The sequence below is a fragment of the Stigmatopora argus genome, chromosome 22, assembly GCF_051989625.1.
Source record: "Stigmatopora argus isolate UIUO_Sarg chromosome 22, RoL_Sarg_1.0, whole genome shotgun sequence".
NCBI lineage: Eukaryota > Metazoa > Chordata > Actinopteri > Syngnathiformes > Syngnathidae > Stigmatopora > Stigmatopora argus.
Genome location: NC_135408.1, coordinates 11030153 through 11049912, shown reverse-complemented (window position 1 = coordinate 11049912; position 19760 = coordinate 11030153). Strand labels below are relative to the sequence as shown.

Below are 19760 nucleotides of genomic sequence, written 5' to 3'. Positions count from 1 at the left end.
TCTTTGTTTCAAAATACATAATAATAATTGGCGGCCGCTTTAGTTTCACTAAATCAAAGCGTGGTTCCTTATCATTTGGAATTATTTAACAGCACAAAACAGGCTAAATATCCCCAAAATATTGATGTACTACTGCGTACTGCAACTGAAATATTAATATCCATTCCGCTTATCCTCACAACAGTCGCGGGGGTGCTGGAGCCTATCCCAGGCTACTGTCTAGTGTTTAATTTCCTTGAAATGTGGGAGGAATGGGCGTACCTTTACCTCATATTGGGATTAAAAGACGAGGTATTTTTCACCTGCAAAAATATATATTTTGAGTTTAAGTTTACATGATGCAATTATTGACCCGCTTTTACTTCTACAGGTTGCCAGAGTAGCGAGAGTTTTATTCTTTCCATCGTAGTTTGCAGTTTTGCTTGCGACGAGGAGGTCAATAGAAATGCAAAATAGTCCTTACTTGCAATTGGTTGCCACGGATTGGACGTCCAGATCCGTCAATGGCAGTGAAACGCGACCGTTGGGATTGTTTGGCGTGAGCGTAGTCCCCGGTGTGCCCATCTAATCCAGCCCACTCCTCCCCCAAGCTCTCAGGGTGACCCCCACGCTCCTCTGCTTTAGTCCTGTCCCCCCATTGGGAGATTATAGATATTGCAATCTTTAATATGGCTTTATGCTCAGGGGCCATTATCAGTAATCTGCGGCGGGGAGGGAGTCTGACCTGGATTTTTTTTTTCTCCCCCCTCATCTCACCATCGGACTGGCAGTCACATTTTCATATACCATCTGTAGTAGTATTCCAAACAGTTTAGAGGCACTTTCACTCCCACCGAACGCCGTACTTGCACTTTTGGCGTAAGTCGACGAGAAGGAAAAGTTAGGCGTGACAGCGTTGATCTACAAGCGTCACTTGTGTCGAGCAGGTGTTTCACCCATTTTCTTATACTACATCCATTTTTAGCTTTCATGGAGTTATTTGGGTTAAATCATAACCCAGCGGACGTTTTTACGGCAACTACCTTCAACTTTTATGTTCCACGCATTAATCTTGTGCAGACAGACTTTTATGTTTCCACAATAGATGAAAAGGTCTAGTGTAAAAGCACTGTTATACTACATGACGTATACTATACTACTATATTGTATATCAGAAAATAAGAGTGACGTGTTTAAGAAAACAAGAATGAAGTAAAAAACAGTGGCGAGCACAGAAAGCGTAAAAATAAGATTTTTATTCCCCCATGCTAATATGATGCTGATACATTAAAAAAAGATAATTCCAGTAGAACAATCATGTCACGACCACCAACTTTTTTTTTTTTTTTTTCCATCTTCCCTGTCACTTTTCTGTCTTTTAGTGGGTTTGCCAATGCGGCACATTTCTGTACGTTTGCATGAGTGTGTGTTTGTGTGTGTGTTAAATATGTAAGGAGATTAAAAAGCCTTAAATCTGCGTCTGGCATAGAAATTCCAATCACATAACCTATCATCAGTGTTGTGCCAGTGTGTCTTTGTTTTGCGCCCGCGTTCAACTCTCCGGAGGTAGCGGGCTCCTCCCCCTTTCCCGTCCACCTGATTCCCAACAGGCTTTATCCCAAATCCCTGGCTTTCTGCATCACGTGACCGATGTTTGCAGCTGGACGTTTGACATACATTATGATTATTTTTGAAGGCCGTTCCCGATGCATTATCGGCATCGCCATTACTTGACGTCGTGTCGTTTGCACCCCCTATACCCCATGTGTCAAAGTGGTGGCCTGGGGGCCAAATCTGGCTCGCCACATCATTTTGTGTGGCCCGGTAAAGTAAATCATGAGTGCCGACTTTCTGTTTTAGGATCAAATTAAAATGAAGAGTATACATGTATATAAAATTTCCTGATGTTCCCCCTTTTAAATCAATAATTGTAATTTTTTTATATATAAAAAAGCTAAAATAAACATTGTTTTATATCTATAAAAAACGGAATATTCAGGGCTTGGCATCCAGTTCTTTTAATCCATTTATTTAAAAAAAAAAAATCTAAATATTATATCTAAAATGGTCCGGCCCACATGAAATCGAGTTGACGTTAATGCGACCCGCAAACCAACCCGAGTCTGACACCCCTGCCCTATAACCATCGAAACTAACCCTCCTCCTCCTTCCCCAGTACACAGTGAGGATGTGGGCTCCACCAGGCTGTACTTTGTGAACGCCTCCCTGCAGAGGGTAACCTACTCCAGCTCCGTGGGGGTGTCCCTACCCTGTCCAGCAGGGGGCACCCCCAGCGCCATCCTACGCTGGTACCTGGCCACGGGCGACGACATCTACGACGTGCCCCACATCCGCCACGTGTACGCCAATGGCACCTTGCAACTGTACCCCTTCTCGCCATCGGCCTACAACAGCTACATCCACGACAACGACTACTTCTGCACGGCCGAGAACCAGGCGGGCAAGATCCGCAGCCCCAACATCCGCATCAAAGCCGGTGAGTTTGGCCAAGTTGACGCCCATGTTAGGGTTTTGATTCCTCCAGGTTCAAGCCATACTTTTGTGCACGTTCGCCACAACCACAGTCCCCCCAAATTCATAAAACCTTCAAAGCAATTTTGGCTTTCTTGTTGCCCATTTTGCTAAAAATGTTCCAACATTTGAAGGAAAACCATTCTTTGCTATTCCGTCCATTCGAGCACTTCGTCACTTAACAAATGGATGTATTGATTAGGACCGTACGTGATCCACTGCATGGCGAAATGTAAAAATACTGATCAATTGGACGGCGATATGCTACGTGTCGATATTACAAAGTCTACCACCTTTAGGGTCGAGGGCCTTTGATGGATTTATTACCATCTTATTTACCACAAACAGTTGCATGTCACCTAATGTAAAAAATCCTTAGCAATTTAAATGCATTTGAATGAAAACCAAAACAACATTTTTAACTCATTCAATGTCAACAGTGACAGACTTAAATTCCATGAAGTGAAATTGAACGATTTGGCCGATAACCGTCCAATCCAATTGGACGATCATCGTTTGAATCGCGCCCAATGGAAAATATTTCATCATTTCTGGGTCTAAAACCACATTGTGTCATAATGCCCAAACTAAACACACCTCGAAAGGCTATAACCATGAACTCATTGGCTGCCGTTGACCTTTCTGGACGCCCCAATCCGTTTCGCGGCACGGGCCCAACGGAGTCGGCCGTACGGGATGTTCGACGGACGCTAATCCCCCCCCCCCCTCGTCTCCTGCAGCCGGGCTTTTGGGTCATGTGGGATTGAAGGCGACACCCGGCTGACAGGCAGCTCAGGGTCCTGGCTCAAATCCGCAACTTGGCGCTAGTATTAGTATTAGAATGAATATGAGTATTAGTCGTGCTCGCTCGGTGTTGGGAGGCAGAATATGAAAGCAGATGTTGACGGCGGCTTTGGGGGCGGCGACTGGCCCCAATGACAAGCGGAGAACAGACGCGGCGCGGCTACGACATCATCCAGATTCACCATGGCGGTGATTTGAGGTTATATTGACGTCGGAATTTCACTTTCTTACATTGTGTAAATCGCCTTCTTGTATCGAAACCCCCAAATGTGCTAAGAAAATGACAGCAGCTTCTGGTCAGATTGGTCCAAAAATAGACACTTTCCCATTAGTGCTTATTTAATCCGCAATAATTCTCTTGCAAACATCAAATTTGAAAGGGAGATTTTTTCCCCCTGCTGGTATTATGACAGCAAATTCAAAAATTGTTGTAACATGTTTTTCTAATTTAATTTGAATCATGGAAGAAGTTCACTTTAAGTCGTTTTTGTAGCAGCTTCAATGATTGGCTTACCTTATTATTGAAATAACCTTCTAGTTGGGTACATTTAGTCCACATGTGTCAAAGTGCCGGCCCGGGGGCCAAATCTGGCCAGCCGCATCATTTTGTGCGGCCCGAGAAAGTAAATCATGAGTTTCTATTTTAGGATCAAATTCAAATGATGATAGATGTACATTTCATTTCCTGATTTTTTTTTCCCCTTTTTAAAATCAATCATTGCAATTTTTCAATTTTCTTTTGTGTTTTTAGTTCAAAAAGCATTTTGTAAAATCTAAAAGTAAATATACAAATATTTTCCGTTTTCCACAAAAAAAAAAATTGGTTTCCATTTGAAATAAAAAACATGATTAAAAGACATTTTCCAATACTAAGAAAAAAAGATCAAATAAACATTGCTTTAGATCTATAAAAACAGACTATTTAGGGCTTTTGATACCAATTATTTTAATCCAATTTAAAAAAATAAAAAAATCTAGACATTAGATCTAAAATGGTCCGGCCCAAATGAAATGGAGTTGACGTTAAAGCGGCCCGCGAAGAAACCCGAGTTTGTCACCCCTGGTTTAGTCTGTTTTTTTTGTGTGCAGTTTTCAGGGAGCCCTACACGGTGCGGGTGGCGGACCAGCGCAACATGCGGGGCAACGTCGCCGTGTTCAAGTGCCTCATCCCCACAGCCGTGCAGGAGTATGTCAGCGTGGTTTCCTGGGAAAGAGACACAGTCTCCATCGTCCCAGGTAAGACATCACTTTCCCCTTCTGCCGCCAGCTATTTTTGCCTGTCATTTTTGCGAATTGCCACCGCTTTGATCCGTTTGCGCCTGACAGTTGACGTGTGTTGACTTTTTCCCGTCTCGTGTCTGCTCGCCGGTCCGGATCGCCGATCTGGCCTTCAATTGTGTACTTTTTTTTACTCGGCCAGGTCTCGGTCCTCCGGGATGTTCCCGCGTTTATATCTGGCCGCAAATTGGGGAATCTCGGCGTTGACCGTAATTGACGGCGTGTCGTTATGTAACGATTAGCACGTCGTGGTCTTAACGGTTGTATGCTGGGAGACCGGAGGTACTTTTTAGGGATGGTGGAAAGTGTAGTGTCCCCTTGTCTGATTCTTCTTCATTAAGATCGTTTGCGTTGGAAGAGAGGAATGGCGTTAAGGTTTTGTGTTTTGTCATTTTGTCGGGTTTTCTGAATTCGTAGGTCTGTGATTTGTCCGCATTCAATGTTGTGAGAGAAGGAAAAATAAGCAAGGAGGGTAGTAGGGCAAGAATGGCCTCGGGTTAAAGCAGATGGTGTTTTATTGCATGTATGCAAAGTTCATCCTTGTCTCACATGCAACATTTTTTTATTCTACAAATGCAGGCATGGGATTATAAACTAGGACTATGTTGATTTATTTATTTATTTTTTCCAACTGTCATGATTTCCATAAAGCTTTTATTTAGATGTTATTTTTCCAATTCATCAACTAATCATAACAAATACCATTAATATTAGAGAAATAAGAAAACATGTTCAGTTTGTCTCTTTTTAATTAAAATAAAAAGCATTTTTTTAATTTTCCCTTTTTTATATTATATTCGTACATGAAAAACAAGAAAATTAAGCCTTTTTCAAACTAATGTCAAACCAAGTCCGTTTTTACCATTAAAAAGTTCTGAGGTCAATTATGCCTATCAAAATAAAGTCGATTGATTGCCACATTCTTAATTGATGGCGAAAGATGTCCCATCCGTCACAGTTGGATCCGTAAAGTAATGTTAACAATGAAAATATTGGTGTAACAATGGAAATATTGGTGTTCCTTTTGATGGCGTGGCAGCCAAGTCATACCAGAGTTATTTTATTCTCAACCTGACAGGTGCGTTTTTGTTTCTGGAATCGAATGTTTGATTGCCACCCACGGATAAAAGAGGGTCAAGGTTGACTCTGCCTTGACGGTGGCGGTGGCGGCCATGGCTCGCAGCATTTGCGCATTCTAGCGTGCGTGCGTGGAGTTCAGTGAGCAGCTCGTCATGTTCAGCATCTGATCTTCACACTCACTGCTCATCGAGTGACCCATTTACCCACGGTACATACACAACGCAACCCTCTCGATGTATCCCGTCAAATCCAGTTGAAACGAGAGGGCCGGCCGTCCACGTTCACCTTTTGGGCGAGCGGATCGGACCTCCATCCCGGTCCAGGACGCCAAAACCGACACTCCGTCGAACATTTTGATGACATAACCGCCGCTGAAGTCTAACCCATTCTGTCGCACGTTCTCCATCTGTTTGCATGTGTGTGTGTGTGTGTGTGCTATATTAATAAGTGTGTGTGTGCTTTAATACATTTGTGCGTGTGTCCCACTTTCCTGTCCAGGCAGGACAGTGATGGGGGGGTTTAAGAGGGGAGGGGTGCAGGCAGACTGACCTAGTTCCCTCTTGCCTGTCCCGGTACTCGGATCTCCATGGTATGGTGCGAAGAGACGTGCAAATTGGAGTAGTGATCTGAAGGAGGAGTGTTGGAGGAGGGACAGAGAAAATGGAGAGTTTGTGGAAGGCCTTTAAAAAAAAACCCAAAAATAAACATACACACCACGAGCGCAGATTTAAGCTGTCAGTGGATGAGCTAATGAGTGCTTGCAAGGCATCCAGACTGGACCAGCAGATGGCTGCGACCACATGGATGGCCCGCAGAAGATGCCCAATCATCTCATTCCACCTGCCACACACTTTGCCTTTGTTTACTGGCAGTGTTTTCTTCCACATGCACTACTGTAAGCGTGGTTAGAAAAATGGAATAGGGGAGTCTTTTTGGAATAGGAAGAAAAAAAGGAGTTGGATTTTGTATTTTGTAGTTTGTGGATCAATGAGAAGATCCCAGTTGAAATAGGGAAGTTTCAAGGAGTGAATGGAGAATATGGAAAGGAAGTGAAGAACCGTGTGCAGACACGTGTGCGGTCGATTGGTCGCCAGTCTTTTGGTCGCCCGGACCGCGACAACGGGCGACCAAAAGACCGGTGACAAAACAAGGTAAAACAACACGGTCTACGCACCAATAAAAGCCAACAATGGCCATGAGCAGTGTGAGTGTATAAGAGTTTGTATGTACATGAGTTGTCCCCTTAGGAAGCGACGTCAGTCAGGGTCTTAACAAGTTCTCCAACAAAAAACAAAAGTCCGGGAAATTTGGAGCTTTTCTTTAGCCTAATAATTAATAGGGCATTAAGTATGACTAAATAGTAATTCGCAGTTTGTATTTAGGGAATTTGAGCAACGATTTAAATGGTAATTATCAATAACCTTCCGGGCGACCAAAAGATCGGCGACCAAAAGACCGGCGACCAATCGACCATCTACCGTGCAGACAGGTTGGTAAATCTGGAGAAAAGTATATGCAAAATATGAAAGGAAGGTCCATAACTAATCTAATCTAAAAAAGATAGTGGTGAGAGGGCTGGCAAATGTATGTCTTGGAGATGGTAGCTCAGAGGAAAAGATGGCTAGAAGTAGCAGAGATGAAGATGCTTAGGAGCTGCCAGGTTGAATTGGATGACCAAAGAGACCATGAGAGGGAGATTGAAGATTTGAGATGTTATGGAGAGAAGGTCAGAGAGACCAGACTTGGATGCTTTGGACGTGTCCAGAGGGGAGATAGGGAGCAGAAGTAGACATTGATGTCCATACAGTGGGTAAAAGTTGGCAGGCCATGTCGCTGGGTGGGAAGGTCACTTACAGGCTACATGACTGATCAATTCTCTGCCCCCGGCGTCCTTGTTGGAAGTCAGCCGGTTGAAAAAAAAAGAAAAAAAAGTCAGGCACGCACACTGGGTGGCCGCTGGCTTTAACAGGGAACAGCTGGATATATTGCCGTTATGTTCTATGCAAGCCAAGCAAGTTGCTCGAACAGAGTTAAATGCGTTGGTTGGTTTTGCAGAGTCACGCCAGTTTGATGGTGAATCGTGCAATATCGCTTCCTCATCAGGAGAACTTTTATTTGCTTAGGTTTATTTCTCAAGCCTCGCACTTTAACTTTGTATATTTTCATACCTGTCAACCTCTGCCGATAACTGCCCTTATAAATGATTATGATTCCCCTTACAAACCCCCCAAAAACCTTACAAACACCGTACGACTCGTACGGTGTTTGTAAGGTTTTTGGGGGGTTTGTAAGGGGAATCATAATCATTTATAAGGGCAGTTATCGGCAGAGGTTGACAGGAATGTATTTTTGTCGTCTTCCGGCCTAACAAATATTTGCTTTTCCCCCGATCAGTTACCATGAAATTTAAAATTGGTTCACCTTTTAAAAAATGGAACACTTGATCATACATATTCGCTTTTTTGGTCCAAATGAATTGAAGGTGGAGCTACACTTCAAATCTGTGGAATTAGTTTTCCGTATCGTCCAAGTCTAAAAGTTTTAGGATTGTGTTTAAGCGAAATAAAAAGCAGTACGAGGCCACCTTATGGGAAGCAGCCATGTCTGCAAACATGCACACGGAATCTGTTGTTAAATCTGTGCTTGTGCACGCAGAATACATTAATAGAAGCACTTGTCTGGGACGCCACACGCTCTTGTAAACACTGGTCTACAAAAGGCGTTCTCTCCTCGCTAGTACAAATGTACAAGCCCCCCATCACGTGTCCACGCGCCATGGAACACAAAAAAGCCATTTCCAGATTTTTACATGAACCCGCCTGAATTGCCAGGAGTCATTAAACATTAACCTGCACCGCATTAAGGCTGCGCTCGCCTTGGTGGGCGACGCTCCCGCGACGTCGCCGCGGTGCCGCCGTTCGGGGGCTTCGGGGAGCACGTGGCCTCCCCCCGGGGCTCGTGGGACGTTGACTGCCCACTGATATCACGTTTCCTCGCTCATCCATCCATCGCCTGGGTTGCCCCATGTGGCACAGAGCGGGGATTTTGTAGGAGGGGGATGATATGGTGACGCTAATCTCATTTTGGAGAACGCAGGTGTCAATCTGAAGGCCCGAGGGCCAAAACGGGGCCCGCCGCTCATTTTGCGTGGCCAGCAAAGTCTAAATTATTCATGTTTTTCCGCTTATGCTGTAAAAAAACAACTACATAAAAATCTGTTCTACAGAACAGTAATCCTTAATGGGAGCAGTTTACCTTAAAAAACTTTCATGTTGGAAGTAATTAAAAAAATGTTTTTAATTAATTTAATTATTTTTGGGGCAATAAAAGAATGTCATTTTTTAACACATTGAATTTATTAAGAGATTAATCTTGGTGATTCTTTCTAAAATAGTAATAAATATGAAATGATGTAAATTTAAGTCTTAATAGCCATTAAATGAAAAATAATAAATAAATAGTAATAAATATGCAATGATGTAAATTTAAGTCTTAATAGGCATTAAATAAAAAATAATAAATAAAATAGTAATAAATATGAAAAGATGTAAATTTAAGTCTTAATAGCCATTAAATAAAAAATAAAAGTTAAAAAAAATATTCAGTCATTTATTTAAGTGTCTGTATTTGCTCTGGGAATTTTATTCATTGATTTTTATGACATATCTTAACTTGCTGGCTGCCATTGACAGCTATTGTTTGATAACTCCCAATTAAAATGGATTGGATTTCCATCGCCTTCAATGGATATTTTAAATAACTATAACTAACATACAAGCCAACTTTTAAATGTCTGCCGTACCCATCATTTGCCACAGGTAATTAAAAACAAACGTCCTCGACGACACCTAAGCACGATCAATCCATCTGCATGCAATGAGTTCAAACCCAACATCATTTTGCACTTTATTTCCATGTGCGCATCTCTTTTGCATGTACAATTTTGTCCCATTTGCCTTGGCGAGAGTGAGGCAAGGCAGGAACAGATGGGCCGCTGGCAGCCATCTTTTACTCCGTTAGGTTGAGTAGGCACGTGCGAGAGTGTGTTAATTAGCACAAGCAAGTGTGTGTGTGTGTGTGAGGGGCCACAATAGGCATAATTATTTCTGCTTGAGAGGTCAGTTTTGGGGGGGGTGGCTTAGGCAGAAGGAGGCGGAGCACAAGAATACCCAAAGCACGGCCTTTGTGCGTATTGACGAGAGGGCTGACAAGTGTCGCCTATTATTGACTATTTACACACTAGGACACGCGCCCGCTCACGTGCGCTTTAACGCGGACTGAGGCGAGGCGAGGCGAGGCGAGTCGCCTGCCATTTCCCCTCCTTTGCGTCTCTATCAAGCCAGCGCTCGGCGAGCGGGCGTCTCTGGATCAGTGTCAATCAGCGTAAGAGGGAGCGATGGGAAAGTCCCCGAGAGCACGTCACGCTGACACAAATCTGGCCGCCGTCTCTCGGCCATCGGCGACGTCGCCAGTTACTTTCAAGATGGGAACGTTTAAAAAGCTGCTTGTAAACATTGGACGTGTGAACATCAGGGTTGAGTTGGATTTTTCTATTGCTTGAAGTAGAATTGGCAGTAGCATACCTGTCAACCTCTGCCGATAACTGCCCTTATAAATGATTATGATTCCCCTTACAAACCCCCCAAAAAACCTTACAAAAACCTTAAAAACACCGTACGAGTCGTACGGTGTTTGTAAGGTTTTTGGGGGGTTTGTAAGGGGAATCATAATCATTTATAAGGGCAGTTATCGGCAGAGGTTGACAGGTATGCAGTAGTGTGCTTATTCCAACATTTCAGTGCGTTTACCTACCGCCATTAAAGAAGGGTAAACCTGTTTTTTTTTTAAGGAATATTTTTTACATTCAAGGTACTTTATGCCAATTCAGCAAGAAATTTGAACCTCCATGTTTCATCTTTAAAGGGAATTGATTTTGAATCATTAGCACAAGTGTAAGCAGGGTTTAGTGATTTTTTTTATTTTATTTGCGTGGAGTTGGTTGCAAAGCGTGAGTTGTAAATTGTTACATGGTTTTTAATAAGTCTTTCAGACAGTGGCAGTAGGGGGGGGGGGTCATGAGGAGCCATAATGAAGAATCAAATTGGATCCCTGGTGGTCCTCCAAGTGTCATGTCCCTACATGACCTGGCAATCAGACCTATTGATCCCACTCATTGTTTGCTGACCAAACACACACAAAGACTACATCAACACGATATTGGATTAATTCCGCGCTGGAAGATTGAAAGGAACAAAATAACTGTTTGAGTATAGCTCCTGGTTTGTCGTAATCTTGGGGAGAGATTAATGGAATGTTTGTACTGGATCATTGATTCGTCTGTCAATTACTTTTGGAAGAATTGATGATTAGGGGAAAAAACATGTTTGGATTTATGTGGCATTATTCAAATAGGGAACTCTTTACCGTCATACCGTGAATATGAATTTGTTTCTGGTTTGGTTCTAAACAGCTCAGGAAAAAAGGAAACAAATGTAAAAACTGATTTTCAAATATCTGATCTAACGTTTATATAAAAAACAGGCATTCATTTTATTTACCTCATCTAAATCATCAGTTTTTCTATCAGTACTTTTGAATACTTTATTAGAAACCCTATCATTGGCAGCCAAGGTAAGTGTTTTATGGTAGTGGTAAACGGGCAGTTCGCCAAACGGACGTTTCGCCGGAAAAAAAGTGTTTAATTTATTATTTTATTAAACAAATAAAAGTGGGGATGTTGCTCATTGTGTTGTCTTTTGTGCCGAGGTTGAAAAACATATACACACACGATCCGGGGGCGGGGCGAGCGCGCAAATCCCGTTTCGGCGAAACGTCCGTTCGGCGAACTGTCCGTCGGCGAAACGTCTTTCGGCGAATTGTCCGGTCACGTATGGTAGTATGCCAACTTTATATGAACTAGTTGAAATACTGGAATTAGAAAGGAATGATGTTATTGTGTTTTTAAATAGGAATTGTTCTCGCCCTCCCAGTTGATATGGATTGGACGAATGTGGCCGTCAATGGCAGCCAGTCAGTGCAAATGTCACATTTGTTTACTTTGCTTCCCTGGATTTGAACGCTGCTCTCAATGGATGTGCGTGCGTGTGTGTGTATGTATGTGTATGAAGCGAATTTAATCCCCGTCCGTCCGTCCGTCTCTCCACGCTGGGCACCGACACGCCTCCGCCACCAGCACTCTAATGGTCGGGTGGGGTGGGTTTGGGCGGGGGCGACATGGGCGGCTCGCTCGCTCGCCGCCGCCGCCGCTAATGCAGCTCACGGCCTGGGGCCATGGGCTAAGCTGGAGTGCTCACCCTCTTGTTTACCCAGCGCCGGACCAAAACAACTCGATTTTTGGCTCTTATTTACGTACTGGCTTGTTTGGGAAGAACGGACTCCTTTTTTTTTCAGGGATTAAGTCCAGTTTACAGTCATATGCGGCAGACGGGAGGGAGGCCTTGTATTTCTGCATAGTGCCGTGAATTTTGATGCGTGTGTGTGTTTTTTTTTTTTCCTCTCCCGGGACCCTCATTATCACTGCTGTCCCAGATGTCACCGAGCACATGAAACACATCATGAATAATGGAGTCTTTTTTTCTACATTTTTCTTCACCTTCAGCCCTCAGTGCCTTGTTTTGGCTCCGCGTCCTAGATGTTTTAGTCCAGGTTCGTGGGTCAGATCCCAAGAAAATCCTCGTGTAAAGGTCAACGACCTCAGGAGTCGGTTAACGGCGTCCTTCCCAAAATGTTCACGGCGGACACATTTTAAGCATTTAAAAAGAGCAGGTTTAGTCCCTTTGCTCTTGATTCTGGATCGCTTAAGGATCGCAGGGGGTGCCGGGGCATCTCCCAGCCAGCTATGGGTCGCAGGTGGGGGCCTGCCCTGATTGGTTGACCTCATTTTAATGTTCATGGCGAACACGTTTTAATCATTTGAAAAGAGCAGGTTTAGTCCCTTTGCTCTTGATTCCTGATCGCTTAAGGGTTGCAGGGGGTGCTGGAGCATCTCCCAGCCAGCTATGGGTCGCGGGTTGGGGCCGGCCCTGATTGGTTGACCTCATTTTGCCTGTGTTTAATTTGAAAAGTCAAGAATATAGACTTTCATTCATATTTTAAAAGGAAAAAATACTGTATATAAAAATGATGAACATTATATATTTATATTTCTATATTTCCAGGCTGTCAAGTAGAAAAATGAATTAACAATGGAGGTGGCAGTCTATTGCCTTGCTAATCGATGACTCAAGAACCGTGGCAAAACTCTAGCGGGCAGAAATAATGGCTATGACGCAAGCGGGCCTGGACAAAGCGGAGTTCGACTCCCGCGCTCGCTCTCCGTCCGCGTTCCTCGGACGTTGACTTTTCCGCATGGTTGTCTACTCGCGATGGCGTGGCTCTGCGGCGTCAACTCGTATCTATGGAAACGCCATCCTTTGCATAAGAAGACGTTTATGAGGGTCCCCCGCCATCCGCCCCATCCCCCAGTGTTTACTCGGCAAAGTCACACACGGCGATTTGGGACGCCGTCGTCAGCGGAGCGGAAGACATTTTGGATGGAAAGCGGACTTTGATTTTGTCCACTAACCCCCCCATCCTCTCCTCTCCTTTACCTCCATTCTCGTCGCTCACCTCCGTCGCCCCCGTCCGCGGCGGATCGCGGCCGTGATTGAAAGACCAAGTAAGCGGTCAAAATTGCGCGGGAACGGCCGCCGCATTTTGGATTAAGACAGTGAAGCGTGGCTTTTTAATGAAAACGTCCAGCGAGAGCAACGGAGATGAAGCGGGAGCGACTTTGCTCTCCGGGAAGCGCCAACGCGCCCCGACGGGCCGAACAAAGTCTCTTTTTACGGAGGGGGTTCGGCGAGGCGGGCCCTCCGCGCACGACGCCTCGTTATACGTGAGCCGGGCCGAGGGGAGCTGCTTTGAATGTGAATGGACGGAGTTAAGAGGACGCCATTCATGGACGTCAAGTGTGAAACGGAGGAAAAGCCAGACAAGTGGATATATTTGAATGGGCTGACACCTGCTTCTTCTGCTTTTAATTTACACGCGGTGCAGAGAGGGAGCAATGTGAGCGTGCCCCTTGAATACAGATGCAACAGCCCCTATTTTGCCACCGCTTTCAGAGAATGAGGGCCGGCGGGCATTTTTTTACGATGCTTTCCCCTGGCCGTCCAACTTCCAAAACAGTTGGCCGCTCAATTTGCGCCGTGTTGGTTTTGTTGCCGATTTTAAGCCTGCTTGTTGATGGCTTTGTGTGCGATTCTCTCCATAATCCGCCATTTTTTTTGTTCTTCCTGTGACAGTCGCACATCTTTGATCCGTTCCTCCCCCTTTCTATCGTTACCTTTTTCAGATTCCCCTCTTCTGCGACGCGGTGCCGTTTTCTAACGTTAAAATCGGGAGGTTTTGGTTGTCGTCCAATTGCAAGTGCAACCGTGTTTGTTTTCCCTAAATTTGCGCACCCAAATCTTTTGCCTTTAGACCTTCATGTACTCGTTTCTAATTCATGAGGAGGAAAATATAATGGTTTTCCAATGGGACCCCCAATAAAATAAAATAAAAAAATCACCAGGAACGATTTGGCTACTCAAGCATGTGTTTATGATCAGTATTTATGCATATAAATGTATTTTTCTGTGGTGCTCAAGTGTTATTTTTAATTTTTATCGCTTAAGTGGGAATTGCAATCATTAATGAGGGGAGCAATTAGCAATTAATTGTGCTTTTAATATAAATTTGACCAACTACCACACCACACACTGTAAATATAATAATATTATCACTTGGAGCTACTGTATGAAGCTGAAATCTTCATTCTTGCACGGGAAAATTGTTTTCTTAACATGAAAGGCATTATTAATTGTATTTATTTATAGTATTTTGGTGAAGCAACTTGTTCCAATGTTATCCAAAAGAAAAACAAGCGCTTACGTTCACTTTGGCGCCAGCTAAAAACAAAACGCAGCACCATGGGTTTAAAATAGGAACAGCTATATTTAGCCACTCAATCAAAACATGATTTATCTTTTTTTTTCTCTGTGTACTAATTTTACCGCTATGCAGCACGGCGCGTTTTAGTCGAATCCTCTCTGGCGACGGGGAACACGTTGTTCTTGAATAATTGCTGAAATGACACCGAATGAGAACGAGGGTGGCGATGAGAAGACCCTAGCAACAGGGACGGGATGAAGAACGTGTGAAGGGGGGAGTGTGCGTGTGTGTGTGTGTGTGTGTGTGTGTGTGTGGTGGGGGGGATGCAGAACATCAATAAATAATGGGCCCACTGAGGAGGTGGAAATATGGGCCTCGTTATCTTTGCGCCGACGCCTTCATTTGCATGTGGAAAAATGTGGCTGCCGCTTCACGTTCATTGCACATGCAGACACGCTCTTGGACCAAAATGGCCTACTGTACGCCTCCTATTTATAGACGCTGCCAGTTTATTATTATTTTTTCTTCCTCACCCGCACATTCATAATTTTCGCTTTTTTTTTTTTTTAGAATTCTATTGTGTTTTGCCACCCCAAGTCTGTCGTTCTCGGCAGAAACTAAAGAGTGTCTTATTTGCAGTCATAGAATAGAATAAATTGTTGTTGTTGGATTATCTGCTTTCAATGAGTATGGAAAATAGTTCATTGTATTGTGTTGACAATCAAATATTTTGCAACCATCCGTCCTTTGAATTTTTTTACGCCAACTAATGTTTTTTTTTCAGGCTGGAATGGACCTGGTGCAAAAAAAAATTGCAACAATGTGAGCTCTCCTGGAGGCTACACAGCCTCGTTCTGGTTGAACACACTCTTTATCGAGCTGTTTACGCAGAGTAAAAATGCATGCAGTTAACCAAAGCTAATTTTAATAGTTGTGGCTTTTAGATACGCTACTCTAAATGCTGCTCGCTTTGCCGCTCCTTTAATAAGTGGCGGAACTCGCTATCTCAAGGCAGAGATGCCAAAAAAAAGATCTAAGTCTGATCTTTTGTCACTAGAAATTAGGCCTTCACAATATTTATAAGTTTGGGTTTTTATGCAAAGTTATTCGAGAGAGAGTTTTTGTCTTTGGGGCTCACAGCACAAATAGAGGGAAATTATTTAATAGAATTGATTGACAGAGCACTCGTTTAACTATTTGGTTGCCATTGGCGTCCAATCCGTTTAGACTGGGAGGGTGGAGTGCATGAAAACTGAGTGTTTGTCGTCATTGGCATTAGTTAATTTCACGAAAAAATACTAGCTTATTGTTGCTTGGGCCCGTCGCCTTTATGTTTTATTCATTTTAAATTGATGAATTTCAATGAGACTGGATCCATGGCGCTGAATGAGTTAAAAATCGCAGCGGGCGCCAACAATGAAATGTTGGCTCCGTTTCTCGTTAGCTTGTCAAGTGAGCATGAATAAGAGCGCAGTGATTTAGTAATTAATATTTTACCGTGTCTGCCACTCTGCTTGGAAACCGCCAGTCGCGGGCGGCGTGACGGAGACGAACGCAATGGCGGGAGAGGCTTGACGAACGAGGCTCCTTCGTCTATTAAAGAGATTAATTTTTTGCCCGGGATGGACGCCGAGGGGAATCCACGTTGAATCGGCCGATGGGGAGAATTTTGTTCCCGGTGCAGATGGCGAAAACGGCGCTTTGGACACGTCCTGCTAATCTCACTCTTGCTCAGTCGGGGTGTTTTGACAGGCCACTTGTCAGTGTTGTGGGAGTCGGGCTTTTAAAGTAGTCATTATCCTCTGAGACTTCTTTGCAGGGGGGGCAAACAAACGCGGCGGGGAATTGGAAATTGCCGCCTTCGTCTTCTCAAAGGGTCAAACTGAGGCCAACGTCAAGGAAATGGGCGCCCTTCAAATTTTTTTTTAATACTAAAACACTTTTTCTATTCCTTTTCCAGGATTTTAAGATTTTCTTGCAATTTTTTTAATTGACACAGGTAACCGCTTCTTGCTGACCTCCTTTGGGGCGCTGTACATCTCAGAAGTTCAGAAGGAGGACGGCCTGTCCACGTACCGATGCATTACCAGGCATAAATACAGCGGGGAGACCCGACAAAGCAACGGAGCCAGGCTCTCGGTCATGGGTGAGATTTTTTATTATTATTTTTGACAAGGAGACGGAAAATCTTCCAGATAGATATTGACACGTGCAGTCCATGTGGCATTAATAGTCTCGGATTCGCAAAATGTCCAATTTTTGACCATGCTGAGGTCAGTTGGGTACACGGTCGATTGGTCGCCGATCTTTTGGTCGCCGGTCTTTTGGTCGCCGGTCTTTTGGTCGCCCGGAAGGTTATTGATAATTACCATTAAAATCGTTGCTCAAATTCCCTGAATACAAACTGCGAATGACTATTTAGTCATACTTAATGCCCTAGTAATTATTAGGCTAAAGAAAAGCCCCAAATTTCCCGGACTTTTATTGTTTTTTGTTGGAGAACTTGTTAAGACCCTGACTGACGTAGCTTCTTAAAGTGACAACGCATGTACATACAAACTCTTCTACACTCGCACGTCGGCTCAGTGAAACTGCTCATGGCCATTGTTGGCTTTTATTGACTTTCCTGGTTTGAAAGATCCCGGAACACGCCACAATGCAGCGCTGATTTCTCCTCGGCGTCCCGAAATAATAATCCTATCTTTCCAGACCCCAACGAGTCCTCGCCCAGCATCCTGGACAGCTTCCAAGGAGGGGAAGTGTACGCGGGCCAGAGCGTGGAGCTCCCCTGCATCGCGGGGGGCTACCCCGGCCCCACCGTGCGTTGGCTGAAAGACGGCCGGCCGCTGCCGTCGGACGCCCGCTGGACCCGACGCCTGACGGGCTTGACCATCAGCGACCTGCGCCAGGAAGACAGCGGCAACTACGCCTGCGAAGTCACCAACAGCTTCGGCTCCAAGGAAGTGTCCGGACAGCTCCACATAATAGGTACGCCAAAACAACATTTGTGCGCTATTCCATCATTTTTTGATGTATTTTTCTTTTGCTTTGGGGCACTCGTAGCCCGTGTGACAAACGTGCGTGCCGCTGTATCATGTCAGCTCTCAAAACGGGCGACAGGGATGTAATTTAGTGCGAGTGAAGCCATAACGCGGCTGCCAGCACGACTCAGCGTCACCGAGGAGGAGGGTGAGAAAGACGCTAGGAAAAGGGCAGGGGTCAACGACGAGACGGCAGACGCCACGCCGAGGCCAGGCCGCGGCGCGACTTCCCCCGTAAACGATCGTAATAGCCCAGGACAGCCAGGTAAAGAAAAGAAGTGCATATGCGTAAGCGTAAGCGTAAACAAAGGCGAGACGGGTAGGGTCGCCGGGTCCGCCGGCGGGCACGTCACGCCGGCGCGCTGTGCGACTTTGACAGGGCGGGACGGTGGATGGGGGGGTCGCGTGGAAGGCAGGCACAGCGATGCCCCCAAGCCAGCGCGCACCACCAGCTGCCTTATTGCTCGCTGACATTTGGGCGCATGCAGAAGTGGACGGAGATGCCAAGCGATATCTCCAGCTGCTTTTTAATGAGTGCGTCCAACGGGTTGAGTCACCGCTGCTTATTGGCTGGCGCTGGCTTTTTATCCTCCCCTGTGAATGGACACGCTATGAACACGCATGTATTTGTATAAATGGTGAGAATATTTGGGGCTAAAATGAACACGCGCTCCAAAAGAATAAAATGCGTCATTTGTTATAAGAGATGAATTTTGTTCCTGTGTGTCAGTAGCAGACAAACTGCGCTGTCGATATTTTTTCTTTTGCTTTTATTTTTTCTAATTTGAAATCCATAAAAGACATCAGAGAGTGGCAATTCGGTGACCCCACATATTGAATGGAATAGATGGAAATGATCCAATATTAGGGCAAATATAGGTTATGTTAGGTTAGAACTTTATTTCATCCCGTATTGCAGTAGCAAGACAGACACAAGACACATAAGACATTGTAGACATAAGTAAAAAACTACATACCAAAATGCAATTAAAAAAAGACAGAAAAGCAGCAAAAACACAAAACGAGCAAGAGCGGACGGAGGTACCGCTACCGGCTGCCACTTGAGCGCCGCCATCTTGGTTGCAGTAGCAAAAACGGGCATAGACACAAGAAAAGACGTTTTAGAGTTGGATAAAACTGGTTTCATTAGAGTTATGTGTTCCACTTTCTTAGAGCTAAACCCCAAATTGAGATATATTGCATTGAATTTGTTATGACCCACTTTCAGATCCACTTCGAGTGACCTTATCCCCCAAGAACTTGAAAACGGGAATCAGCAGCACACTCTTCTTCACCTGCTCGGTGGAGGGTTCCCCCGAATACAGCATCAACTGGTACCGAAACACGGAGCCCATCTTCCCCGACCAGCACATCTCCATCCAGGGCCAACACAACGACACGCTGCAGATCACGGCCGCGCAGAAGTTCCACTCTGGGGCCTACCAGTGCTTTGCTTCCCGGAAGGGCCACACATCTCAGGACTTTTCCATCATTCTGCTCGAGGGTACGTCACCAGATAAAATGTTGACAGAAAAGACGACCCAAGATCATTTGCAATTTTTCCCGCCCTCAGACGGCACCCCTCGCATCGTGACGTCCTTTAGCGAGCGGGTGGTCAACCCGGGCGAGCCTTTCTCCCTGGTGTGCGAGGCCAAAGGAGCGCCGCCGCCCTCCATCACCTGGACGCTGGACGACGAACCGGTGGTGCGAGATTCCACCTACAAGACCAGCCAGTACACCCAGTCGGACGGCCTGACGGTGTCCCACGTCAACGTCAGCAACCCGCTCATCCGGGACGGGGGAGTCTACCGTTGCGTCGCACGCAACTCGGCCGGCAGCGCCGAGTACCAAGCGCGCATAAACGTAAGAGGTGCCTGTCTGCTTTTCAATATAATCGCACCCTACACCTCATTCTATAGTAATACACTGTAGCCTGAAATTGACTGTATTTAAAAATGATAATAATTCTGTGGGACCACACTGGTACCTTGACCCTTTGCGAACGATTGTTTCGTCCAATAACTCTTCATTGAAGATATCGGAAAGCGCAACACGCTAAATGGGCTCTAACGATATGTTGATCTTGACTGAGATATCGGTCGGATTTGATTG

At 44.9% G+C, this 19760-nt stretch overlaps 1 protein-coding gene across 2 annotated transcripts in view; it reads left to right on the top strand.

The window, feature by feature from the left end:
* Positions 1–19760, top strand: part of LOC144067749 (cell adhesion molecule DSCAML1-like) — a 42947-nt gene that overhangs the window by 4739 nt on the left and 18448 nt on the right. For both annotated transcript variants that reach the window (XM_077591658.1, XM_077591657.1), the window contains exons 2-7: positions 2156–2476; positions 4405–4551; positions 16607–16753; positions 17317–17595; positions 18877–19152; positions 19222–19518. In XM_077591658.1, the coding sequence (XP_077447784.1) occupies positions 2156–2476; positions 4405–4551; positions 16607–16753; positions 17317–17595; positions 18877–19152; positions 19222–19518 (1467 nt within the window). The remainder of the gene's footprint in view (positions 1–2155; positions 2477–4404; positions 4552–16606; positions 16754–17316; positions 17596–18876; positions 19153–19221; positions 19519–19760) is intronic.